The sequence below is a fragment of the Neomonachus schauinslandi genome, chromosome 16 (assembly GCF_002201575.2).
Source record: "Neomonachus schauinslandi chromosome 16, ASM220157v2, whole genome shotgun sequence".
Classification (NCBI taxonomy): Eukaryota; Metazoa; Chordata; class Mammalia; order Carnivora; family Phocidae; genus Neomonachus; species Neomonachus schauinslandi.
Window position 1 is genome coordinate 6,196,084 of NC_058418.1, and position 26,460 is coordinate 6,222,543.

The window sequence follows — 26,460 nt, forward strand, 5'->3', positions numbered from 1 at the left end:
GAGGGAAGGTGAGGAAGTCAGCGGGGGTTTCCTGGGGGTCAGGGGACCCCAGTGAGTGGAGATGACCCACCTGGGCCAGGGTTCATGACAGTGGACCCCACCCACCAAAGACCACAAGGCGCCAGGAAACAAAAGGCCTGAACTTTATTAATTCTCTGCCAATACTGCCCCCCCCCCCGACCCCCAGCCCTGGTGAGAAGCCTGCCCCGGTCAGAGGTCACCAGGCCTCAGGGCCGGGAGGGCCAAAGCGCCTCAGAAGCTGCTCCTGGTCTTCCAGGTCCTTCCGAACCTTCTTGCGCATGTAGAAGATGGGGCAGTCCCGGCTGTGGGCGGGGTGGGGCTCAGGGTCAGGCCTGGGGCGCTGCCCGGCCCGCTGATGGGGCCGGGGCCGTTCCCAGGACTTTGGCCCCCGCCCGCTGCCCACCCAACCCCCCTCCAGGGGCAGGCTGTTTGCTCAGCGGGCATGGGGGGAGCTGTAACAGCGGGTACCCGCGGAGGCGCTGGGCTCCACCAGCCGTATATCACCTGTCACCTGGCGTGGGAACCAGCCCCGCCCACCTGTTCCCTGGGGAAAGCCTGGCCCGGCCTGGGGGAGGGGGCCAGGGCCGAGGTGCGCGTGCGTGTGTGCGTGTGCGTGTGTGCGCGTGTAAGAGCAGAAGAGAGAGAACCGCGGTCATTTCCTGGGCAGCTGCTGGCCCCTGGAGCGAGCCCTCCCCGCAGCAAGGCCGGGACACCCAGAAAGTCAGCCAGCGCGCCCCCCAGGGCCTTCGGGCCAGGGCTCCGGTGCCCAGGCCCGGGAGCTGGAGGGCGGGCGGCAGGCGCGCCCCCGCGTACCTGGTGCAGATGACATCCTCATGCAGGCTGCCCTGACAGCGCTGGCATTGGGTCCAGAGGCGCGAGAAGCGCTCCTCCAGAGCGTTCAGGTGGGACACCTGGGGGCGAGAGGGCTGAAGGTGGCCCCGCCCCCCGCCCCCCCGCGCCCCCCCCTCGCCGCCCCCCGCCCCCTCCCCCGCCCCTCACCTCCTTCTGATACAGCTCGGACTCCCGAGGCCGGCAGAACTTGCACACGGCTCCTGGCAGAGGGGGCGGGGCGGCACAGGGGAGCTGGGGCCCGGCCAGGGCCCGGGCCGCCCTATCCCTGCCCCTTCCCCACCCGCTGCCCATCCCGGCTTCTGAAAGTCCCCGGAGACAAGAGAACAAGGGAGCAAGTGTGTGGGAGAAAACTCCCCGGGGAACTCCCTGGGCGGGGGGCCCAGGACCCTCGAGGGGGTGCCTGGAAACGGGAGCCCCCACCCAGGGGCCAGGGCCCATCCGGGTGGCACTGCCAGCTCGTAGGGCGGGGGCCGGGAACCTCAGCGATGGAGGAGCCGGGTGGAGGGTGGGGGCCGGGGGCCCGGGGCTCACCCTGGTGACCGAGGACCGTGCGGCAGCCGATGCAGCAGCTGTGGCGTTTGGCAAAGGCCAGGAGGCCGCCCACCTTGCCCGTGAGCACGGTCTTGCAGCGCGTGTGGTCACCCCCTGCAGGTGAGGGCAGGCAGTGGGCCTGGGGCCGTCCGTGCCCCCCGGCGCCCCCCGCCCCACACCGGGCAGTCCCCCGGAGTACTCAGCAGCACGGCCTCGGCGCGGCCCTCGCCCAGGATGGGCTCGAAGATGCGCAGGAGCGGCTTGGCAAGCTGCTGCTCCAAGTAGTACTGCGTGTCGATGGGCAGGCTGTGCTCCAGCACAAACAGGGGGTCCTGCAGACACAGCGGCCGGGAGCGGTCACGCCGGGCGTCAGCAGCAGGCTGCGCGGCGAAGGGCGCTGGGAGCCGCTGGCATGGGGCTCCCAGGCGTGACTGCGGGCGGCGGTGTGGGGCGGTCAGCGGGCATGGGGGCCGCCCCGCGGAGTGTGGCATCAACGGGGCGCATGGGTCTGGGATGGTGTCAGAGACCAGGAGGGGTCCCTGGCCGTGAGCTGTGATCCACGCTGGGGTCCATGGGTGGCGGGCCTCAGGTTACCAAGCAAAGGTCAGAGGTCACTGCTGGGGGTGTGAAGGTGGACAGTGGCCGGGTGGTGGGGGGGCGAAGGCTAGAAGCCAAGACATGAGGGGGCGGGACCGGAACTGGGGACTGAGGAAGGGGTCGTGGGGGTCACTGGCCATCAGGGTGGAATGGGGGAGGACATGAATCCTAGAGAATTATGGGTTGGAGAGCAAGGACCAAGGAGAGAGACACACAGAAACAGAGACGGTGAGAGCCAGTGTGCACAGTGAGGCTGGGGCCTCTGTAGGGGGAGTGAAGGAGGGGTCAGAATAATGGGAGGGGGGCCTCCAGAGGGCACAGGAGGCCTGGGAGAGAGGCAGCATGGAGCCAACTCCCAGGGGTGTGTTGGGGGCGGTTCTCAGGGCCCCGTGGGGCCCACAGAGGGAAACACACCCCCCCCCACCCCACCAGGCTTGGAAAGCAGAAGTGAGAGCTGAGGGGAGCTGGGCGGGGCTGGCAGCCCAGGTGGGCCTGACCTCGGACTTCATGTAGGCAGCCACGCCCTTGGCAGCACCGATGATCACGTAGGGTACACGGTCGCCCAAGCTGGGCGCACTCCCGGGGTCCCGCTTCCTCATCCTGTGGGGAGACCGGGGCGGCTGGGTGGGTGAGGGCAGGTGGGACAGCGGGGCGGGCGGGGGGCGTAGGAAGCGGCGCCCAGCTGGCAGGAGAGGGGCTCTTTCTGGGCGGCCCCGCAGCCCCCACCGCGCCGGGCGGACCTCTCGGCCAGCTCCACGTGGGCCTGCTTGCCAGCGTAGTCCGCGGCCGCGCGGGTCAGCTCCTTGGTGATGACCAGCTGGGAGATGTCAATGCGGTTACACAGCAAGTCGGAGATGACGTCCTGCGCGTGGGCCACAGCGCCCGCGGGATCTCTGCAGGGACCGGGGTGGGGGTGGTGGGGAGGATGTGTGTGTGTCGCCAGCGGCTGCCGCGGGCCGGGCTGGTACCTCCACCACCCCCGAGCCTGGGGGGCCAGGATGTGCTCTGGGGGCTGAGGCCCAAGGCGGGGAGGGACGGGGCCAGGCCACAGGCTGCAAGGTGGCAGAGGCGGGGCCCAGACCCACAGCTGTCCAACCCCACACTCTTTCCACCGTTCCCCCACTGAGGACGAGCTGGGCCTGACACCTGTGTCCCCAGGGGAGGAGGAGGCTGGGGGCCTGGACCCCTGGGTCTGAGGGAGAGGGGCTGCGGGTAGGGTCCCACCCACCTGTCAATGAGCAGGCGGCGCAGGGACGCAGTGACGAGGTTGGCCACGAGGGGGCAGTTGTCCCGGCGCACGGCCTCCAGGCCCTTGCAGTCCATGCGGTCATGAGCGTCCGGCCGGGAGGAGAAGAGCAGGCCGGCGTACCGCTTCTTGCTGATGAGCAGGTAGGGAAAGTAGACCTGGAGGGGGACCCATGGCTGAGACCCGCGAGACTTCCAGAGGCCTGAGACTTCCCTCAGAAACAGGACACACAGGGCTGGTCTGTGCAATGCGGGATTGGGACACTGGGGGGCATGGACCCTAAGACCCCAGCGCCTGAGCCCAGGGACACCCTCAGCATTCCAGGGGCCTCAGATGTGAAATAGAGACTGGGATAAACCTAGAGATAGGTCCTAAAGCACAAGATCCAGACATGGGGGTGTAGCCTGGAGAGCCCCAAATCTGGGTCTGGAACAGACCTGAGGCAGACAGGGGTATAAGGAGCTGAGACTTAGGCCCAGGAGTGAGCCCTGAGGTAGGGGCTTCTCAAAATTGGGAAGCTCCAAATTTGTGAGCAGCTATACCCAAGACCTGACCCCAAGTCTGAACCTTGGGAATAACATGCAGTGTGAGTCCCCAGACCCTAGCCTGATTCCTGCTGGGCGCCAAGGAGCACTGGCCAATGGTGCCCCGATCCAAGATTCGCCCCATCAGGGTCCCCAGCGCCCGAGGCAGCCCCCACACCCAAAACCAGAGATGCTGTAAGACTGACAAGGTTTTCAAAAAATAGACATTGTCCTGTATAGCAAAGCCCAAGGCTTTAGAGGTTTTCAAACTCAGGAGAATCCAGCCAGCAAAATACCTCAAAACTGGGGCATGTGAACATAAAGAATGGGATACCCAGAGTACCCAGATCAGGGCATCCCAAAATGGAGAGACCCTGAGCTACACTGGGGTTCTCCAGATGCTGATATACCAGGGGAACCTCATGTGAACGCATTCTTAAACTTCGCAGGCACCAAGAATCAGAGATCCTCTGAAACCTGCAAGGCCCGCACCTGCCCACTCCAAGCCCTGAGGGAGACTCCGACTTACCTTTTCAAACTCGAGCCGGATCGGCGGGGGAAAGTGGCCTGACACCCAGTCTGCGGCCTCCCGCCCCAGAGCCATCGCCTCGGCCACAGAGGAGACACCAAATCGGCACATGACTGAGTCAGTGTCACCATACACCACCTGGGGAGGGGTGTGTGTGATGGGGAGGCAGGGGGAGAAGGGGGCCAACCCCCTGCACTCCCCCAACCAGCCCTGGGCCCATCCCTGGACAGCAGGTGGGGTGGCCTCTGACCTTGGCGTGGGCGCCATAGCCATTCTCCACCGTGTACTTGGACTCCACCAGCTGCTTTGTTTTCTCAATCATCTGGCGCCCGAACCCAGTGACACTCTGTCAGGGAGAGAACGAGGCAGTGAGGGCCCAGGAGCCATCTACAGGGAACACAGGCTCAGGGTGCCATCCGCGACCTCCTGGGGGCTCGGATGAGTGACTCCACCCCTCTGAGCCTTGATTTCCGAATCTACAAAATGGGGCTACTAAGCTGCTCCTTAGGTCTGTTGGAAAGAACTGGCTCCCTGGCCCAGAGCTCTGGGCACAGAAGAGGAATGACTGCAAAAAAAGGCATGTTGGCAAGGCCGAGGCCAGAAGAGGCCATCAGCACCCCGTTTCCCTCCACAGAGATGCCCTGCATGTGGTGACCCTGCAGGCAGCTCTCCATGGTGCAGGACCACTGGCACTCCTGGCCCCCTCCCTGAAAGCCAGCAGTGCTACCCCCACATCCTTGGGCAGCCGGAAATGACCTTACATGCTGTTAAATGCCCCCCAGGGTCGAGAGTTGTGCTAGCCCCATGGAGAAACTTTCCAACAGTCTTACTTTACAGGAAACTGAAGCTGGGGCAATGGGGGGGCCAGGGGGCACACACCAAGGAGAAATGGGTGTGACTCTTCTGTTTTGGTTTGTTTGGACCCAGTCAGAAGACCTCTGTCTTTTAACTAGAGCATTTAGGTGACTTACATTTAGTGTAACTATTGATCATATCTGGGCTTAAATCTACCACTTTACCATCTGCCTTCTGTTTGTTTCACCTGTTCTGTGTCCCTTTTTCTTTCCTTCATCTTTTCCTGGAATGATTCTGTGGTTTTGGTTTTGGTTTTTTATTCCATCTCCCTGCCCCTATAAGCCTGAGAGACAGCAATAAGAAAGGAGCTAAGAAACAGACATGAGAGAGGGACAGAGGGAAGGGTGAAGAAGGAAAAGACAGATAAGATGAGGAAGCAGTAGCCCTGATGAGGGAGCTCCAGGGGAAAGAAAGCCAAACCCTCCTGGCCTGGCCTCTGCTCAGGGGCTGGAGTCTGACAGCCAAACACCCACCTCTTTCCACCAAGGAGGCTGGGGACACCCCAAGGAACTATGAAAGGCCAATGAGAGGAGTTTGGGTGGGATGCACTATGGGATGAACCTTGCCCAAAGAGAGGCCTGGCTTTTACAGGGAACCTCTAGGCCCTTGGAACATCCTAAGAGAGTGTCTTTGTTCACCTAGGACCTTGGACTATCCTAACAACATGACTCACAGTGAGGCCTTGGGCCACACGGTATCAACCTGACCTCTGTTTTTTTTTTAAAGATTTTATTTATTCATTTGAGACACAGAGAGAGAGAGAGAGAGCATGAGCAGGGGGAGAGGCAGAGGGGGAGGGAGAAGCAGGCTCCCTGCTGAGCCAGGAGCCCGATATGGGACTCGATCCCAGGACCCTGGGATCATGACCCGAGCCGAAGGCAGACGCTTAACCATCTGAGCCACCCAGGTGCCCCCGACCTCTGTCTGTAAGGGCCAGAGACCAAGTAACGAAGGTCAGTCGCACAGACGCTCCGTGCCTACGTGACTGACCCCAATAAAAACCTGGGACACAGAGGCTCCAGTGAGCTCCCCTAGTGGGAAACACTCCGTACACGTCGTCACACATCAGTGCTGGGAGGAATGAGCACTGTCTGCATGACTCCACTGGGAGAGACAATTAGAAGCTCCGTGCCTTTGCCCTTGGCTGATTTTAATCCCTATCCTTTAACTGTATTAGGTCATAATCACGAGTGTGATGGCTTTTCTGAGTTCCTCCAGTCCTTCTAGTGGATCACAGGAGGGGAGGGTGATCTCGGGGACCCTGGGACTAAAGGTGGGTGGGTGTGTACACAGGCCTCTCCCACCAAAAAGCCCAGTCACCGGCAATTCTTCCAAGTCTTCCACCCAGAGCCACATGAGGACTGACATAGTGCCAGATACAGAGGGAGCTCCCCATGGCTGGGAGCAACCAAGTTTGGAATGTGCCGAGACCCAAAGCCCAGGGAAAGGAGCTAGACAGGAAGACCTTTCTAAGGCCACGAGCCGAGGCACTGATCCCAGCTTGGCAGAACCTCAGACCCAGATCCTCTGTGATCTGACCGTGGATCTGTTTTCCTGTCCGAGCAGCAGAGCTGCCTCTGGTAAACAGGCCTGGGACGCTGCTACAGGGCAGGGAGGGAGGCAGCGGGCTCTCAGAGCAGAGCACGGACCAAGTGCCTTCCAAGCACCTTCACACCTGGGGTGGGAAGAAGCACCTTCACACCCGCTCCTTCAGTGACGGAGCACGCCCAGCAAATCCAGCGTCAGAGCCCAGCTGTGCTACTGGTCGGCCCCCAGCACTGCCCCAGCCCCCATGAACAGAGACACAGCCCTGTTCTCCCAACAGGCGGGAGGGAACCTGCCCTCTGCATCCCCACCCCGACCAGGGGAGGAGGTGGGTGGGGTCTGTCAGATAGACTATGACAAACGGAATGAATGAGCAATGAACAAAACCTCCGCTCACCCCACCACTCCCCCTCCCTCCCCTGCTTCATCTGCCTGCCAAGCCCTTGGCGCCAACTGCCTTCCTACACGCATTTACTGCTGTCACCGTCCATGTACCCCCGAGGCTGCGTGCTGCAGGAGGGCAGGAACCCTCGTCCGTTTTGCCACCTGCTGGACCCACAGAGGATGTTCAGCAAGTTGGGGCAACGTGACCTCTACCACACAGAGAGCTGGTTCTCCTAGGGAGGGGCTGTCTGCTCCCCCCTGCCTACTGTGGAAACCGAGCACTCACCTGAGAGATCTCCAGGCACGGCAGCTTGCCCACCTGGGCACCAGTGAAGCCATAGACAGAGTTGGCGCTCACTTTCAGTGCCAGCTGCCGCCCGTCCAAGACCTGCCGACGCAGGGGGTCTGTCTCCTTGGCCAGCTCAGCCTTGGCCCTGGAAGGACAGGAAGCCAAGGCTACGGACACAGTGCCCCAGATCTCAGGGAGAGATGAGAGGCCAGGGCCTGGGCACCGGTTAGGGTGCCTTTCTAGAAATGAGTGCCGTGTACTGGTGTGCAGGCTGTGCACTGCACAGAGGCGCCTAGCAGAGGGGCAAATGGGAGCAGTCTGGAGGGGCGTCTTGTTCTAAGTCACACAGGGCTGCAGTTAAGTGTGGCATAGCAATCCTGGAGTGACCTACAAGGGACAGGGACTGACGAAGAGCCTCAGCAAGTTTGAGCAGGGGTGGGTGTGATGCTCAAGAACCCACCTCTTCCGGGCGCTGAGCAGGTTCTCCAGGATCTGGGGCAGCAGCCCCTTCCGCACTGATGTCTTCACAAACTCATCCCCTGTGGGTGTCTTGATGAACTGATCCTCGGTCAGCCTGGGTCAGAGGATGGAGGTGGGGGGGGAGGGCGTGAACCTGGCTTCCCCATCTCTTCCTCCTCCAGACCCTTCAGGCTCTCCCCACCTCTCGAGTCTCCCCTCTACTCCCCTCCCCACTATTTCTGGGCCCCTGGCCCTGCCCAGACTAGAGCTAGCCCCCACGCAGTCCTGGGGTACACAGGATGAAGAGGGGGCCATACCCTAGTTTCTGGGCAGCCCCGGGCCGCAGGAGCGTGGTGTAGCACAGATTGTGGGCCATCATGATGGACGGGTACAGAGAGGAGAAGTCCAGGGTGGCGATGGGCACATCGTAGTACCTGGGAGGGTGCAGAGGAATCAGGCCTGGGAATCCCGAGCCACCCTGCCCCCCCCAGCCACGGGGCCTCACCCTTTGAGGGGCTCGATGACTGTGGCTCCCGTGTAGTCCTCGCCGCCCTCCGTCTTTATCACAGGCATCAGCAGTCCCTCGCGCATGGCCTGGGAGGGCAGAAGTCGGTAAGTGGAGGCAGGAATGGGCAGGGCAGACCGGAAGAGGGAGGAGGAGGAGCAGGGAAGGGCATCCGGGTGTCACGGCCCAGGAGCCACAACGAGTGACCAGGGGCCAGGAGTGGGACTTGCTGGGGGTGTTGTCACCGGGCCCACCCTCAGCTCCACCCACTGACCTGCCGCAGCAGCTGGGACACGACCTTGACCTGCTGGCCACGGCTGAGCAGGTAGCCGAGGGGCACGCCAGTGACCCGCGCCATCTCCATGGCGTTCACCAGCACCATGAGCCGCTCCAGCAGCCGCAGGGGCAGGAAGGCATCCTTGAGGCAGTACACGGCCAGCCGGCGGCGCGTCTGGTCATTCCCGTTCTGGGGACACGCACGGCTGGCGTCAGGGTCAGGCAGAGGGCGAGGGTCTGGGTGCGGAGCAGGCAGTGGGGAGGTCAGGGAGTTGACAGGGTCCGAGGGAGGAGGGCGCCGTCTGAAGGGCGAGTGTGGACTAGAGGGGTGGGCAGGAGAGCGGAATAAAGGTCGCAGCGCCAGAGGTCATGTGAGTGGGCAGGAATGGGGAGTCACACCTGCAGGGTGAGGTCGCCAATCAAAAGCAAGAGGTCAAGGTCAAAGTCGGGAGAAGAGCTGGGAGGCTGAAGCCCCCGGTCAGGAAGGCGGGAGGCTGAGGTCAGAGCAGGTGGAAGGAGGGGTCAGAGGTCACAGGCCGGCAGCCAGGCACCTGCAGGTCGGTGATGATGCTGTGCTGCACGTCCTCTTTCTGCTCGCCCAGGAAGTGGAAGCTCACGGCGTTGAGCGTGTAGGAGCGGAGCTTGTACTCCCGCAGCAGCACCTGCGGCAGGGGGCGCAGGGTGGGCCCGGGGCCCTGGCAGCAGTCCTGTAAGGCGGGCACCCGCCCGGCCCGGCCCGCATACCTGCAGCATGTCCATCTGCACGCGGCCCACCATGCTGACCACCTTGCTGTCCCGGCGGCCCGTCTGCTTGGACTGGAAGGACGAGTCCCGGATGTTGGAGCGGAGGCCAGACACGCGGCCCAGGAAGGGGAATGTATGCACCTGGAGGCAAAGCCCGCAGGCAGGGCGGAGCTGCGGTGGGGAGCAGCCAGATCTGGGGACCCGCCCCCCCCCAGGGCCACGCCAGAGGCATGGAGACCAGACGGGCCACGCCGCCCCCCGGGATGCCACGCTCTTCCTGCAGGGAGCCCAGGGCTGGGTGGCCGGAAGCAGGGGCAGTTCTGATGCAGAAAAAGCCTCTGGGGCCGGGGAGGCGTGGCCTGGAGGGGAGAGACAGGAGGCCAGGACGGGGAGAGTCAGAGGCCTGATGGCCACGGGGCTGAGAGGCTAAGGATGGAGCCCAGTGGCTGGGGAGCCGCCCTCAGATGGGCAGCTGGAGGAGCAGAGCTGGGGACGATCTGAACTCAGTGGGAAGGTGGTGTGTGCGTGGGCTGGGGGCCTGGGGGAGAGCTGGGTGGGAGCACAGCAGAGGGCAGCAGGAATAGCTAGGTCTGAGGTCAGGAGAGAGTGGTACCGGGAGGGAAGGCGGAGGGCCAGGGTAGAGAGGAGAGGCCTGAGCCGGTGGAATAGCAGGTCAGGGGACAGAGGGGAGAGGAGCAGTGCCCCGTGTATAAATGCCTGATGGACAGGGATGGACTTCTTCCTGGCGCTGTTGGGGGCCATAAACGTGAATTTTTTTTTTAATAGCATTCAATTTTATTTAAGTAGGTTCCATGCCCACGACCCTGAGATCAAGAGCCGCATGCTCTAGTGACTGAGCCAGCCAGGCTCCCCAAACGTGATTCTTATTTTTCATTACAAAACAGGCCAAACATAAGGAAGAGGAACGAATAATATAATATGACCCCCACTGTGAGCGGAATTGTCTCCTCGCCCCCACCAAATGTGTTGAAGGCCTAACTTGCCAACGCTTCAGAATGTAACCTCATTCAGAAATAGGGTCTTTACAGGTGATCGAGCTAAGACGAGGTCACCAGCATGGGCCCTGATCCCCTACAACCACATCCTTAGAAAAAGGGGGGAAAAAAAGAAAAAGGGGAGATTTGAGCAGAGACACTCATAGAAGAAAGACAGGCTGAAGAATTAGGGAGATGGCCTTCCACACCCCAGGAATGTCTGAGACAACCAGAAGCTAGGAGAGGCCTCAGAAGGAACCAGCCCTGGGAGGCTCTGATCTTGGGCTTGAGATGACACAAGTCCGCAGTCCTGGGCTCTGGCAGCCCTAGCAAGCGAACGCACCCCACACAGTCACCCCCAGATTCAACAAGCCTCAAGGCATTGCCACACGCTTCGAGGAACCCCCCCTTTCCCTTATTTTTTTACTAACGTATTTTAAAGTCCAGAAGATAAGACGCTATACCTGTGCACGCTTCAGTCTGCCCCTCAGACACACAAGCCTTTCCTTACTTAACCATAAGTGCCCTCCTTGCCTCGGCAAAAACCACGATAACCTTCTGGACTTTGAGCAGGGCAGGGATGGGGCCAGGGCTGTTTTCAGCAATGTCCCTGGAGCCACTGGGGGGCGGTGGGCTGCAGGTCCATAGCAAAACAGACCACCGCGGGGGACAGAGCCACAAGGGAGAAGGCAGCGAGGAGGAGCAGGGTGGCCGCCTACCCCTTGAGCCCCCAGTGGGGCTTCTGAAGGCAAGCCTCCCCCACCTGCCTGCCCTACCTTGAGAGTCTGGGCCCGGGAGATGAGGTACGGAAGGTCAAAGTTCTGAATGTTGTAGCCGGTGATCACATCAGGGTCCATGGTGCGAATGAAGGTTGACCATGCCTGGGGGTGGGAGCACACCAGGTCACCCTGGTTTGTCATCCTGATCGTCCCCCTGGCGTGGGTCCTCCCCACTCCTGGAACATTCCAGAAGCCCCCCAGAGCAACCCTAGAGCCCTTCTGCCCATTGTAGAAAGACTGAGCAGGTGCTCCTGAAAATAACATGGAGCTCAGAGGGGAAATGTTCACCCCTGCAAAGCAAAGGGATCTGAACCCGTGGACTGGGTGTCTCAGCGTCCAGAGGCCTTGAGCCTGGGATGTGGAGGCTGGGTGGGGGGTTCTGAGGAAATGAGGGGAAATGAAACAAGGGCCACCTGGAGCAGTTCCTCCTCCCGCTCGTAGCTCTGCACTTTGGCGCCCAGGATAGGGGCGCAGGGCCGTAGGGTGAGCGCCAGGCGCAGGAAGGGCTCCGGCTCACCCCAGCGCAGGCCCAGTGAGCAGATCTGGATCACAGGGTCCCGCTCGGGTTCAGGGAAGATGCCTGCACAGGGAAGAAGAAGGGGGATGGATGCAGGGGACCAGACTCCTCCTTTTCCTTCATGACACATCAGGGCGGCTGCACCTCCAAATCTCCCCAGCCTGTCTACTCCTCTCTACCCCCACTGAGCCTGGCTGGCTCAGTCACTAGAGCATGCGGCTCTTGATCTCAGGGTCGTGGGCATGGAACCTACTTAAATAAAATTGAATGCTATTAAAAAAAAAATTCACGTTTATGGCCCCCAACAGCGCCAGGAAGAAGTCCATCCCTGTCCATCAGGCATTTATACACGGGGCACTGCTCCTCTCCCCTCTGTCCCCTGACCTGCTATTCCACCGGCTCAGGCCTCTCCTCTCTACCCTGGCCCTCCGCCTTCCCTCCCGGTACCACTCTCTCCTGACCTCAGACCTAGCTATTCCTGCTGCCCTCTGCTGTGCTCCCACCCAGCTCTCCCCCAGGCCCCCAGCCCACGCACACACCACCTTCCCACTGAGTTCAGATCGTCCCCAGCTCTGCTCCTCCAGCTGCCCATCTGAGGGGCAGACCCTCACACAACCCACCCTGGTTCCCTTATGCCATCATCTTCTGGCCCTCTCCCTGTCCCTCACAGACTGGGATGGCCCTGCCCCAGGGCCTTTGTGCTTGCTATTCTCTGCAGAGGGGTGTGTATGTGTGTATGTGTGTGTGTGTGTGTTGGGGGAGGCTGCCCATCCCTCTTCACAAGGCTTGCCTCACTCATCACCCCAGAGGCCTTCCCTGCCCACCTGTCTGAGCTGCCCTGTCACTGTCCACCACCATCCTCCTTCGATGGAGAATCTTACGATGACCTATCCATTTGCATGTTCACTCCCTTCTTCCCGAGAGTGAGCTCAAGAAGTATGGGGACTGCTGGGGCAAGACCGGCATGTCACCAATATCTAAAGGGAGGGCAGGAGGAGCTCCTGGCCCCGGAGACAGACCTTTGCGGCCAGCACACTCGATGTCAAAGCTGAGCACGCGCAGGGGTGCGATTCGCTGCCACTGCCCTTCCGGTGGGTGACTGACTATGTCAGACCACAGCACGTCCGCCTCCAGCTGACACAGCGTGGCCTGTAGGGATGGGGTCTGTCAGTGGCTGCGGGGTCCCGGCTCTGTGCTCCCCCCCCCTTTGCCCCTAGGGAGCCCTGTACCTTCCCCTCCAGCCTCAGGACGTATTTCTCTGCTGGGAGTTCCAACCAGTTGCAGCCGACGATGTCTGTGTCCACCATGAACCTGGAGGGAGACGAGGATCAGTAGGTGGAAGCTGGCCGGGGGTGGTGGGGGTGGAGGCTGAAGAGAGGCAGGGGCTGTACCGGATCTCAAAATCGACGTTGGCCTCATAGGGCGCGAAGCTGGGGGTGCCCAGGCCTGCCACACGGATGCCCTGCTCCAGGAGGCGGCGGGCGGGGGCCATGAGGCGCGGCAGTGCCAGGGTGATGCGCAGAAACGGGGAAGGGCCGTGCCCTTGGTACCCGAACATGCCTGTGGGCAGATGAGGCTGGCAACCGGCCCAGGGGGACCCCTACCCACCTGGCCCCCGGGGCGGCACTCACTCTCCCGGGAGCACAGCTCCACAGACAGCACCGCCGGCCCCGTGAGCTCCTTCCCTCCGCGCTGGTCCCTGCTGATGGCCGCATTCAGCTCCCGCTGCAGGTCACCCAGGTGCTCAGGCCCAAAACCTGGTGGGGGCGAGCTGGTCAGAAGCACGGGGGGGGGGGGGGGGCGGGGGCGAGAGCAGGTCTCGAGGGTCAGGGCCACTCACCAGGGGGCGCTGGGGTATAGAAGTAGGGCGCAAAGCCGTGGATGTGGCAGCAGACCGACACGCCCTCGTCGGTAACTCCGAAGGCACGGAGCACGGGCATGGGGCCGCGCGATGGCTGGGGTGCTCCAGGCGGGGGCTGTGCTGGGCCTGGGGGGGTCACGGGATAACGCAGGGGCGACCCCTTCAGGCTCCTTAAAGGCTTGCCTCCCCAGGCTCCTCCTGGGCTGGGAACACAGCCCCCTAGTTCCTGCAGTTTGGGGGGCATCTGCCTGCTGTTCACTCCGTCTTGACCACCTCCCCGCTGGCCTCCGTTTCCATCTTTGTCCCCCTAGAGTCCGTTTGCCACTGTAGGGCTAGAGGGAGCCCCCTGCCTTTTTTTGCAAAAAAATATTTTCTTTTAGAAAATAACACCGACTCTGCGTGTCCAGTGTTACGAGCTTTAACACACAGACTCGTGTGACCACCGCCAAAATCGGGGCACAAGACAGGTCTGTCACTCCAAACAGCTCCCGAGAAACGTGCTTTTGTCACTACACCCCCTCCCACCACAAGCCCGGGCACTGGTGGTCCGTCTGCTCTCGGCCATTTACTTCTGTCCTTTTGAGACTGTCCATAGAAATGGAACTACACGGTCTGCTGGCTCCCGTCAGAGGAACCCTAGGGGAAATATCTGGGGGCGGGACTGCCTGGTCCTATGAAAAGAGTAGATTTAAGTCTTGTATCTCAATAAAGCTGGGGGGCGTGGTGGGAAGAGTAGGCTGAACTCTAAGAAACTTCCAGGCTGTTTCCCAGAGGGGCTGCCACCCACCGCGTTCCCGCCGGGAGGGCGCGAGCAAGCGTTCCAGTTGCCCTGCATCCTCGTCGGCACCTGGTGTCCTCGGTGCGCATGCACGTTAGCTCTTCTGCTAGGAGCGTGTCTCACCGTGGCTGCCGTGTGCATCGTCCCGACAGCCAGTGACACGGAGCGTCACCTCCAGGGCTGATTTGCCACTGTGCATCCTCGAGTGAACTGTTCAAGTGTTCTGCCCCCTCCCAGACTGGACTGTTTTCTGACTGTTGAGATCTGAACGTTCTTCACATACTCGTGGTACTGGTTTTGTGTCAGGTATGTGGACTGTGAACGTTTCCTCCCTGCCTGTAGCTTGTCTCTTCACTCTCTTAGAGGGCAGCCTTCTAACCTGCGAGTCGGCATGGGTCTCTCCAGCCAAAGGCTTTCCAGCCCGCGCAGAATGGAGCCCCCAGGTCCTTGCCTGGGCAGACAGGGTCACACGGGCCACCCCTACCCGCGTCTTCGCCCCCTGCTCCCGCCGCCCTGAGCTCCTGGCTGTTCCTTGAACATTCCAGAACTCTCCCTCAAGACCCTCTGTCCGGAATCCCTCTTCCAGACCGCCCCATGGCTCCTTGGTGCCTCCTCAGAGAGGCCTCCTCAGACCTCCGAGATGCACAGTCTGGCACCTCTGCCCTACCTTAGTCCTTCCATAACCCTCATCGCCACCTGAGGTTCCATTTCCTTTTTTATTTTGCCTATCCTTTCAGAAGGTGAGCCTCGAAGAGCAGGGACCTGGTCTGACTGAAACAGGGCCCAGCTCAATGCAGATGCTATGTTCCTGACACTGGATGGACAGGTGGACGGATGGACGTCAAACCACACGCGCGTCCCCTCAGCAAGGAGCCAGCTCTTACCTTCAGGCCTCAATTGGGAGACACTCCCCACCTCCAAAAAGCCCTGCGGGACACCGTGCCCCCTTCCCCTCTTGCTGCCCCTCTGGGCACCCACAGCCCTGGCCACCTGCATGGGCACTGTCTGTGTCCATCTCCTCCCTCAAAGCCCAGGGCCCCTCCTCCCCCCCACCAGGCCTCTGTCCACCAAGCTCACCCACGTAATGGTCGATCTCCAACTGCTGGAAGATGAGGGGCTCCGTCCGGGGGTCCAGGGGGGGCGGGGTGGGCCGCAGCCAGCGGGCATCTATGGCCATTGGGGAGAACTGCCCTGGGTTGGGGGGAAGGGGAGACAAGCAGGCTACATGGAGTCGTGGTCCACCCAGCCCAGCCCATGACCTCTCAGGTGGCATCTGATGTGCGAAAGGAAAGTCAGGTGGACGTGGTGCTCTGGATCTGGCAGGTAACTCAGGAGAGATTAGGGGGTCAAGGTCAGAGCAGGAGCTGCAGGCAACAAAGGTGGCATACTGGCACAGGGTCAAAGGTCAGCACTCTGTGGGGGCTCAGTGTGGGCCAGAGGCCAGAGGTTACAGGTGAGCTCTGTGGCTGACGTGGTTCCCAGGCAGGATGGGTGTGGGGGTGCAGGGGGTTCAGGCCTCACCGTCCACTGCTCCGTCCAGGCCCGGCTGCAGCAGCTCCTCCTCCTGTTCCTGCAGCCTGTGTTCTGCCTCCATCTCCTCCATCAGCGCTAGCTCCTCCTCGAACTGGGATGGCTGACATGGCTCATCCTCATCCCAGAGGCCCCCACGGGCGCGCTTCGGGGGCACCCCAGGCCCTGGGCCTGGCCGCCGCTTGCCATCCATCCCGCTGGGCTAGTCAGGGCTGGGGGAGGGTTCCTGTCTTCTTCCTGGCCCCCCATGCACCCACCATGACCATGAGCCTTTTAATTCCCAGGAGTCGCACGACTCTCTACCCACAGGCTCACAGGGTGCTGGCACAGTCGCCATGCCAAATAATCATTGGTTACTATAATTACAGCCAACTCCCCACCTCAGTTTAACCCTTTCCTCACACACTCAAACCTTCCACATCCCTTTACCTGGCTGCTTGCCCTCCACCCACCACAGACTTGGTCCTTAGCATATCCCTTTCTTTCCCATAAACCTCTGTCTCTGATGCCGTCGCCCACCTGTCTCCCCACCTGCCCAGGCCTGAAACACAAATCTGATCTGGTCCCTTCCCAGCCCAAAACACTTTGGAGGCTTCCCATCTCCCTTCAAAACAAAACAAAAAAAGAAGCCCTTTCTCTTTTGAAATCATTTCAAATTTGCCGAACTGCATACCCTTCACCCAGATTCCCCGAGTATCAATTTGTTGCCACACTGGTTTCATCAGCCCCCTGTACGTAATATGCACACCTCATTACGTTATTTTCCCAAGCCATTTGAGCTAGTTGCCTGTCAGATAGATACCATGCCCCTTGACCTCTGCATACTTTAGCATGTATTGCTGAAGGACAAGGACATTCTCTCTCCCTTTTTTTAAGTACGTTCCACACCCAACGTGGGGCTTGAACTCACAACCCTGAGATCAAGAGTCACGTGCTCTACCAACTGAGACAGCCAGGCACCCCAAGGACATGCTCTCTTTTTAAAAATTTTATTTATTTGAGAGAAAGAAAGAGAGACAGAGTGCGCGCACGAGCAGGGGGAGAGGCAGAGGGAGAGGGACGAGCAGACTCCCCGCTGAGTGGGGAGCCCGATGCAGGGCTTGATCCCAGGACCGCAAGATCATGACCTGAGCTGAAGGTAGACGCTTAACTGACTGAGCCACCAAGGCACCCCCTACTCAGGACATTCTTTTTTTTTTTTAAAGATTTTATTTATTTAATGACAGAGAGAGAGAGACACAGCGAGAGAGGGAACACAGGCAGGGGGAGTGGGAGAGGGAGAAGCAGGCTTCCTGCCGAGCAGGGAGCCCGATGCGGGGCTCGATCCCAGGACCCTGGGATCATGACCTGAGCCGAAGGCAGACGCTTAATGACTGAGCCACCCAGGCGCCCCCAGGACATTCTTTTAAACAAGCACAGTGTGATCAAATCCAGGACATTTAACAACGACTCAGTAACGACATAAACAAAGAGTCCATTTTCCAAAAAATGCCCTTTATAGTACTCTTCCCCATCCAGGATCCAAGGTAGCAAACACAACAAAAAACCAAAAGGAGGCTGCAATTTACACATTTATATGTTTTGTTGTTGTTGTATTTTTATAAATGTGACTTTTTAAGTTTATTTAAGTAATCTCTATGCCCAACGTGGGGCTCGAACGCACGACCCTGAGATCAAGAGTTGCATGCTCTTCTGACTAAGCCTATCAGGTGCCCCTGTTTATATGTTTTCTTAATTGCAACATATAAAAAATTATTTTGCGGCATGTTTTGACAAGATATGTTGCCACGAAAGTACATAACCTCTGGTAGGTTTAACAAAAGACCGTATTCAAATTAAGCCCATTCAGGTTGGTAACTTCACTCTGGTTCAGTAAGAGAATATTCTAAGAAAATACATTCTCAACTGTTTAAGGGTAAATAGCCATGATACATGCAAGCTATTTTGAAAAAAAGTTTTTGGGTGGCATATGTGTAGAGAGGAGAAAAACAAAGCTTGAGCACGTGCAAATCATAAAACAAAAAGACCATGCCTGCTGAAACATATGCCCTTCTTAACTGGGAAGACCACTTGGAAGTAATTGTGATCTGTAACCTAGCGGGAGTTTCAAACCTGCTCTGTGTTCTGTGATACCTTGGAGGGGGCAGTTAGTGCCATCACAATGCATGGCACTTAGGAAACGAAAGAAGTACCTGTTTAAAAAAAAAAAAAGGGGGTGCCTGGGTGGCTCAGTCGGTTGAGTGTCTGCCTTCGGCTCGGGTCGTGATCCCGGGGTCCTGGGATTGAGCCCCACGTCGGGCTCCCTGCTCGGTGGGGAGTCTGCTTCTCCCTCTCCCTCTACCTGCTGCTCCCCATGCTTGTGCTCTCTCTCTCTCTCTGTCAAATAAATAAATAAAAATTCTTAAAAAAAAAGGCAGAGGGAGAAATGTTAAAACACGTAATCTGGGTAAAGGGTATACAGGTGTTCTTTGTATTATTATTCTTTTGATCTTCCCATAGTTTAAAATTATTTTTGTTTTTTTTAAAGATTTTATGTATTCATTTGAGACACAGAGATACAGAGAGAGAGAGAGAGAAAGCATGAGCAGGGAGAGAGGCAGAGGGAGAGGGAGAAGCAGGCTCCTTGCTGAGCCAGGAGCCCAATGTGGGGCTCGATCCCAGCACCCTGGGATCATGACCTGAGCTGAAGGCAGACGCTTAACCATCTGAGCCACCCAGGCGCCCCTAAAATTATTTTAAAAAGAGAAAGAAGTTTTTAAAAAGTACACGTCTCCTGGCATCCAGGCCTAGAGAGAGATTTACAGGAACCTAGGGCAGACTCCGGACCCAGCTGGGAGGGAGGGTGGGGAGGGGACAGGTCAGCTGCCCTGGGTTCCAGTGAACACCTCTGGATCCCATAACTGCCCCCACCCAACCCCATACCCAGTCTCCCTTTCGTCCTTCTTGCAACCAACCTCTTGCCTTGCGGCTGCCACAGAAAACACAACCCAAGACTACATTTCCCAGGGCGCACTGCTAGGGATGGTCACATTGTTTATCTCATGGAAAGAATGACTGTGAGGTGTGCAACTTCCGGGACAGCCTTCAAAAGAAGCCTCCCTCTATAGCCTCTTCCCCCTTCTTGATGGCTGGAACATGGATATAGTGGTGGTGACCGACCTTGACCACGGGGACATGGACAACACTGCAGGGAATGCAGGGCTACAAGACGGAAGGAACCCAGGCCCCTCGACAACCTTCTGGGGCAGAGCTGCCTACCTTAGGGCAGTTGTGTGGAGAAATACACTTGTGTCTTGCCTGGGCCACTGTGCTGTAGGGTTTCTGTTACAGCAGCTTAGCCTAGACCTTAACAAATACAGCACAGAGGGCACCTGGGTGGCTCAGTTGGTTAAGCGACTGCCTTCGGCTCAGGTCATGATCCTGGAGTCCCGGGATCGAGTCCCGCATCGGGCTCCCTGCTCGGCGGGGAGCCTGCTTCTCCCTCTGACCCCCCTCTCATGTGCTCTCTGTCTCTCTCATTTTCTCTGTCTCAAATAAATAAATAAAATCTTAAAAAAACAAAAAAAAACAAAAAACAAATACAGCACAGAAAAATTCTGAACTGACTGGGGATGTGTTGTTGCAAATGTCTGGGTTGGTAGCCACTGCAATACTCCTAAGCATTAGACAGTAGGCAGCTACTGACACACAGGATGGACGAATCTCGAAAACACGCTGCATGGAAACAGCCAGACGCACAGTACACATCAGAGTAACGGGGAATGATTGCTCAGGGGCATAGGGTTTCCTTTTCGGGGGGATGAAAATGTTCTGGAAGTAGACAGAGGTGGTGGATGCAAAACACTGTGAACGTACTAAATGGTTAACCTCAGGCACCTAGGGGCGCCTGGGTGGCTCAGTCGTTAAGCGTCTGCCTTCGGCTCAGGTCGTGACCCCGGAGTCCTGGGAGTCCTGGAATCAAGCCCCGCATCGGGCTCCCGGTTTGGTGGGAAGCCTGCTTCACCCTCTCCCACTCCCCCTGCTTGTGTTCCCTCTCTCGCTGTCGCTCTCTGTCAAAAAATAAAATAAAATCTTAAAAAAAAAAAAAAAGTCTGCCTTCAGCTCAGGTCATGATCTCAGGGTCCTGGGATTGAGCCCCGCGTCAGGCTCCTTGCTCAGCGGGGGAGTCTGCTTCTCCCTCTCCCTCCGCCCCCAACCCCGTTCATGCTCTTTCTCTCAAATAAATAAATAAAATCTTTAACTTACCTACAACTGTCCACTTGAGAACATGTGCATTTCACTGTATGTAAATTCCACCTCAATGAAAACGTGAAAGCTGGAAGGCCACAATTCTGCATCTAGGGTTTATGCTAGAGATATACTATCACATATGAAAATCTGCATTTACGAGGTTATTTCCGGCAGCATTGTTTGCGATCACAAAAGACTGGAAACCACCTAAATGTCCTCCCCTGGGGGGCTGTTAAAATAAATTACATTAACTCCGTTCCGTGGAATATTATGCAGCTGTATAAAGGAATGAGGAAGCGCTCTATGTACTGATGTGGAGGGCTCTCAAAGACCCATAGTTAGAGAAAGCGAGGTGTAGAATGTTGTACTTACTTACACTGTTATCTTCTTGTATTAAAAAAAAAAGTCTAAAAAATGTTTGCCCTGATTCTTTCATTAGGAAACAAACCAAAGGACTGGGCTGCAAAACTACCTGTCGGGAATCTTCAAAAATGTCAACGTCATGAAACGGGGCGGGGGGGGGGGAAGGGGCAGAAAACTTATTTTTTATTTTTTTAAGATTTCATTTATTTCTGGGGGGGGACAGAGGGAGAGGGAGAAGCATACTCCCCACTAAGCAGGGAACCCAACAGGGGGCTCGACCCCAGGACCCCAAGATCACGACCTGAGTCAAAGGCAGATGCTTAACCAACTGAACCACCCAGGCACCCCAAAGCATGTCTGTTGTCAATGCCTAATTCTGGAAAAATAGATAATAAACTGGTAACACTGGCTTCCCAGGGGAGGGGGGACAGAACGGGACAGTTTTATTGAGATAGAATTCACATACCATATGACCCATGCGTTTCAGGTGTATAGTTCAATGGCTTTTAGTATATTCAGAGCTCGTGTGACCATCACCATGGCCAATCTTAGAACCTTTTCATCACCCCAAAATGAAACCCCACACCACTTGGCCATCACCCCCACCCCACTTCTCCCAGTCCAAAGCAACCACTAATCTACTTTGTCTGCTGCTATGGATTTGCACATTCTGGGCATTTCCTAGATGTGGAACCTTAGAATACGTGTCCATTGGTGTTTGGCTTCTTCCACTTAGGATAATGTGTTCAAGGTCTACCCATGACGCATCATGGGTCAGTGCTTCGTTCCTTTTCATGCCTGAATACTTTCTCACCATGTGGCTGTATCACGTTGTGTTTATCCTTTCGTCCATCAGTGAACATCGGGGCTGTTTGCACCTTTTGCCTATTACGAGTAGCGCTGCTCTGACCATGCATACAAGAGTTTTGTATAAGGAGGACTTGGAACAGACTCTCCTTTTGTGACTTCTGAATGCGCACCGTGTCTACAGGTGGCTTATCTCACAGGAAGGAAAAAGCCTGGAGGCCTCTGCTCTAGCCTCGCAAGCAGCCAGAGAGACACACAGAGTTCTGAGCTGCAGGTAGGGACCTGGAGGGTGTGGTGGGAGGGACAGTCAGGCAAGGTAGCATGAGAAGGAAAGAGGCCCCTGTGTGTCCTCTCAGTTGCCCAGGCACAGGACAGCAGCTGGGGAAACATGTGATCTCTCCCTTTCTGGACCCTCCATTGGCAAAGAGACAACAATGCTGGGTGCACACCCCGCCCCAGCTAAGACGCTGGTTTCTGGGATGCTCCCTCCCTCGGTGTTCTCATCCCATCTCTCCCAATCCCACCGCTTTCACTGCCACCTCTATGCTCACCAGGCTTCCCTTCCTGATTCTGGCCCAGACTGCTCCCCAGGGCCCCAGCCTGACAGAGGCAGCTGCTCACCATGAGGATGTCTGCTTAGGCATCCTGCACTCCAAAGCCAAGCCCCTCATCTCCCTGCAAACCTGCTCCTTGCACCTCCGTCTCCCCCAGTTAAGCAAAAGGCAGCTCCCATCAGGTCACCAACCTTGGAGTCACTCCAGCTTCTCTCTTCCCCTCAGACCACATGCTTGTTCCACCAGCAAATCTCATAGGCTCTACGAGACCTGAGTCTCACCACTTCCCAGCGCCTGCACGGATCCCAGCCTGGTCCCTCTGGCTAAGATTTTCTGCAACTTTCTTTTGTGCATTGCTTTTGGTCTGTCTCCCCCTGCTGGAAGACAAGCCACGAGCCCAGAGTGGGCAGAGATCTGGTCGGTTTTATCACCGGAGCGTTCCAGAGTCTGCCGCAGAGCCTGGTACACAGTAGGTGCTTAAGAACCATCTGTTGAATGAATGAAGGGCCTCCCCCCAGGTGTCCCTCATTCCACCCTGCCCCCATCAGTGTATTCTTCACACAGCAGCCAGAGGGATCCTGTACGAATAGGTCAGATGATCCCATTCCTCCTCTGCTCAGAACCTGCCCCTGGGTCCCATCTCATGCAGAGCTGAAGCAATGTCCGCAGGGTGGCCCACAGGACCCTGTGCAATCACCCCCTTCCTTTTTAGACACTATCTCCTGCCCTCTCCCTCTTGTTCATTTGGCTCCAGCCACTTGTTTCCTCTCTGTTCCTTAAGCATTCCAGGCTTGGTCCTACCTCAGGACCTTTGCACAGACTGTTCCCTCTGCTCTACCAAATACTCTTCCCCAGACGTTCTCATGGTCTCCTCCCTCTCCTTCAGGTTTTTGCTCAAATGTTCCCTTCTCAGTGAGGCCTGTTTATTTTTTTTTTTAAGACTTTTAAATAATCTCTACACCCAACGTGGGGCTCGAATTCACAACCCTGAGATCAAGAGTTGCATGCTCCACTGACTGAGCCAGTCAGGTGCCCCCAGTGAGTCCTGTTTAAAAGGACAATCTCCAGTGCCCCATGCTGATACTCTCCAACCCCTTTCTCTGCTTCCTTTTTCCAGATGGCACTTATCGCTGTGGGATGCACTGTATCAGTTCTTAGCGTTCTCAAAGCATGGTCCCGGACCTGCAGCTTGAGCTTCAGGTAGAAACTTGTTGGAATGCTCAGGGTCAGACCCCACAGAATTAAACCCTCTGGGGGTGCGGTCTCGTAATCTGGGGTAACAAGCCCTGCAGGGATTCCAAGGCCACTTGATTCTGAGAACCACTGCTTATTTATCTTGTTCACTGTCCATCCCACAATGTGAATGAAAAACTGTGTGACCAAGATTTTGTCTTGTTTCCTGCTATGTCTCGTGCACCCTGAAGAGGGCCTGGGGCAGAGGATGTGCTCTATATATTAACATCTACCGAATGAAGAATGAAGGAACTCACAGAATCTTCACAAAAACTTCCAAGGTAAGCAAAAGTTACCCTCCAACACAATGACTAGAACCAAGGCCCAGAGGTGAAGCTACCTGCCAAGGTGGCACAGCTAGCTTGGAGGGTTCAAAGAGAGGCAGGCTCGCTCCAGAGCCCCACTGTTAACCAGCATCGCAGACTGCCAGCCTCCACGGGTGAACTGCTCTCTGTCCAACAGGGGACACAGACTGGAGATGGATTCCTCTGCTTGCTCACCCCCCGTATCCTGGCTCACACACAAAAGTAACTATTCGCTCTTGCCCTCCAGGAAACTACACACTTTCCATGCTTTGGCCTTGTCCCTCCCGTGGGCCTCCCTGACTCCTGCTACCCTTGGGGCAGGCCAGGGACCATCTGGGCCTGTGTCTGACTCCCTCACCAGACAGAACCCCTTCAGGACAGGGCAGGGTCTGCCGCTTCTCTGGGTGCTCGACGTTGCCCAGCACAGGGCCTGGCTTTGGGAAGTGTTTGCTGGATGAGATCGCCCCTTTTTCCAGCCACTTAACTCCTCTGCATCCACAGAGACTCAGCTCCAGTTAAACTCTTCCAGGACACGCGGCAGCCCCTGGGGGCACCCACTGCACCCGGAACTGCTTCAGAATGTAAGCTCCTCAAAAACAGGGGTCAGGGTCTCGCTCAAGTTGGGGTCCCAGCATCACTCAGCACAGTGCCTGCAACACAAGCCACTTCGAGTTGTGTCAGTTTAGACTCCTCTCAAGTATCACCAACTCTACAAGTCTTCCCTGAGCCCCTTCCGCTTCTCTCGCCTCCCCAAGACTAGTGCTGCCTCGTATTGGTTCGTAGAACTCTGGATTGAGATCTCCTGTCCTCCCCTCAACCAAACTGAATTATCATCGGCTTCCCAGTGCCCAGCAAAGGGCCTGCCATAAGAGCAGCTGACTGAAAGAAGGACTGAAGAGAAGAAAGAGCATTGCATGAGAAGGACACAGCATTGCAAAGGCTGTCAGTGAGTAAGGAACCTCTCTAGGGGACAGGAGGCTTGGGTGGTGACATACAGCAAGGAGGGGGAGAGACAGGTAACCACAGGTTCCTGGCACGAGTGGGGCTATGAAGCTGAGAAGTTGACATCACTCTGCCCACTCACTGCCACCTCAGAGTGGCACCCCAAACCCGTTCCGCCTCAGCCTTCTCCATCCAACCTGTTGCTCAAACCACATATCCCAGCCATCTGAGCTCTTCTTCCTTACACCCTGCTGGCTCAAACTCCAAAGACAACCTGAGACTGACAGCACTGCAGTCTGAGCCACCTACTATCCCCTCTTGCCTCCTAACTGGCTTTCCTCTTTCCACTCTTGTTCCCACTACAATCCCATCTTCACTCGGCAGCCTGTGAATTTTTCAAAACGCAGGCGGGTCCTGTTGCTCTGATGCTCAAAACCTTTCATGGCTCCCTGGGGAAGCTAGAATAAAAGACAAACCCCACACCAACCTCTACAAGGATCGGGTTCCCAACATGTCTTCCAACGTCACCTGTTTTCTTGGCTCCAGCTACAAACACACCAAACTTCTTCCTGCCTCAGGGCCTTTGCACTTGATGGTCTCTCTGTTCAGGCCTTTCTTTACATGGCCAACTTCTCTGTCAAATGTCACTTCCCCAGAGGGGCGATTTTTTATCACTCCAGCTAAAGAGGCTGTCTACCCTGTTTTATCTCACTTCGTATAATATATCAAACACCGAAAGTACTGCTTTATCATTATTACTTATCACTTATCTACGGTCTGTCTTCTCCCCAAGCAAGGACTTTCTCTGACTTGTTCGGGCTGTAGCCTTTGCTTCTAGAACAGTGCCTGGCACAGGGTACTCAATATTTAGTGAATAAAGGATGACACCATGCCCCCATGTGCACCAATTCAGTCCTCCAATGCGTCCGGGATCCCGTCGCCCCAAAGACCCTCCAGGGTGCATCCCCCAGCTCGCCCCGGGGGCCAGGCGCCCAGCACAAGCGCCCCCCGCACGTCGAGGGCCCCCCCAGACCCAGTCATCTTCCCGCGCGACCTGGCGCACGCTCCCACGACCACCGGCCCTTGCCCGTGTACCGCGCGCCCCAGAGCCAAAGGGATCCCTCCCGCCTCCTCGCCCCTCGCCCCCCTTCCTCAGGCCTCCATGCCCAGCTCCTCCATCCTCCTTCCCTGTCGGGCCGAATCCCTGCAATCGCCCTACTCCCCTTACTCACCCGCTTCAAACAGCGTTTCCCGCCACAGCCTACGCCGCCGTGAACCCTGACTCCGGCGCGCGCAGGCTCAGAGCCACAGGGCGCGGAGCTGGGCCACGCCCCTCCCGCCCAAGTAGGGCGAGACCACGCCCCGCAGGGGCTCGGGGCCGCGCCCCTCCGTCGACTGGGAATAGGCCACGCCCCATCTTTCCAAATTGGCGGGTGGCCTCTTTCCATTTCCTATAAATTCTCGCCAAACCCCGCCCCGTCTTGAGGGAGTGCAACTCCTCCCAAACCACGCCCCCTCCTTACGATACCTTCGCGGATTTCCACAATATGCGCGCGCAGCTGCGCGGCCCGCCACCTGTCCTTCCGGCCCCGCCTCCCGCCCGCCGGCGCGGCGCGCGACTCCTCTGCTTGCCCACGTGCTTTTTGCCGGAGGCTACGGTAGTCGGGAGGATTTCCTGGCTGCTGTCCTGCTGGCCACGCGACGTCTTCCCTCCCCGTGGAGGGGAGGTCTGGTCAGCCTCCTGTCTCACGGCCTCAGTTTCCCCATCCGTGAACTAGACTCCGCGCAGGGCGGCTACACCTGGGGGCGCCAGGCGGACTGCTTGGAATGGGACGACGGCTTGTAACTAGTCACTTCCGTCACCTTCCCCCCGCCCCAACTCGCTCTAAAACACACCTTTCAGTACCCAGCCCATCCCTCCAAGCAACACCCCCTTCACCCTTAGCCAGGGCTGTGCATCCTGCTCACAGCGGTGACCGCTCAGGGCCTGGCCCAGGCGAAGGAGGAACTAAGAGAATTCCACAGCCCGACCTGACTCTGAATTCACCTGAGCCGCTCACCTTCCAGACTTGGCATGTGCCCTTCCCTCAATTTGGGGGCCAAGCCCCCTCGTCTTGCTTTAGATCCCAGATGGGTCATGATATCCTGTGTGAGGACTTCCCTGCCTTCTACCTCTAGGTCCCACACAGCAGCGTGCTGCCCCCCATTA

General features: G+C 57.7%; 1 protein-coding gene across 2 annotated transcripts; it reads right to left on the minus strand.

Annotated features, from left to right (window-relative positions):
- Positions 1 to 135: 135 nt before the first annotated feature.
- Positions 136 to 25,527, minus strand: POLD1 (DNA polymerase delta 1, catalytic subunit). 2 transcript variants are annotated; one of them, XM_044911472.1, is made up of 27 exons: positions 25,484 to 25,527; positions 15,809 to 16,054; positions 15,365 to 15,478; positions 13,489 to 13,635; positions 13,280 to 13,405; positions 13,040 to 13,208; positions 12,878 to 12,959; positions 12,668 to 12,797; positions 11,545 to 11,711; positions 11,129 to 11,233; positions 9,358 to 9,498; positions 9,165 to 9,275; positions 8,612 to 8,803; positions 8,338 to 8,426; positions 8,150 to 8,266; positions 7,834 to 7,947; positions 7,371 to 7,518; positions 4,551 to 4,646; positions 4,301 to 4,438; positions 3,230 to 3,405; positions 2,742 to 2,894; positions 2,499 to 2,601; positions 1,604 to 1,736; positions 1,405 to 1,518; positions 1,021 to 1,073; positions 835 to 932; positions 136 to 323 (listed from the first exon to the last, which is right to left on the minus strand). In XM_044911472.1, the coding sequence occupies exons 2-27, from the start codon at positions 16,008 to 16,010 to the stop codon at positions 218 to 220; spliced, it is 3,324 nt and encodes a 1,107-aa protein (XP_044767407.1). In that variant the 5' UTR covers positions 16,011 to 16,054; positions 25,484 to 25,527; the 3' UTR covers positions 136 to 217. The 2 variants fall into 2 exon arrangements, with proteins under 2 accessions (XP_044767407.1, XP_044767406.1); XM_044911471.1 differs by lacking the exons at positions 136 to 323; positions 835 to 932; positions 1,021 to 1,073 and having other exon boundaries at positions 1,100 to 1,518.
- Between the last annotated feature and the right edge of the window lie 933 nt (positions 25,528 to 26,460).

Bases quoted from the DNA above. Each gene is read 5' to 3' on its own strand.
- POLD1 (XM_044911471.1), bottom strand. From the start codon at position 16,010: ATGGATGGCAAGCGGCGGCCAGGCCCAGGGCCTGGGGTGCCCCCGAAG. The intron at 9,276-9,357 runs GTATGCGGGCCG...CCCCTGCCGCAG, and splicing joins TGCAGATGGACATGCTGCAG to GTGCTGCTGCGGGAGTACAA. The intron at 7,519-7,833 runs GTGGGTTCTTGA...CTGTCCTTCCAG, and splicing joins CTGCTCAGCGCCCGGAAGAG to GGCCAAGGCTGAGCTGGCCA.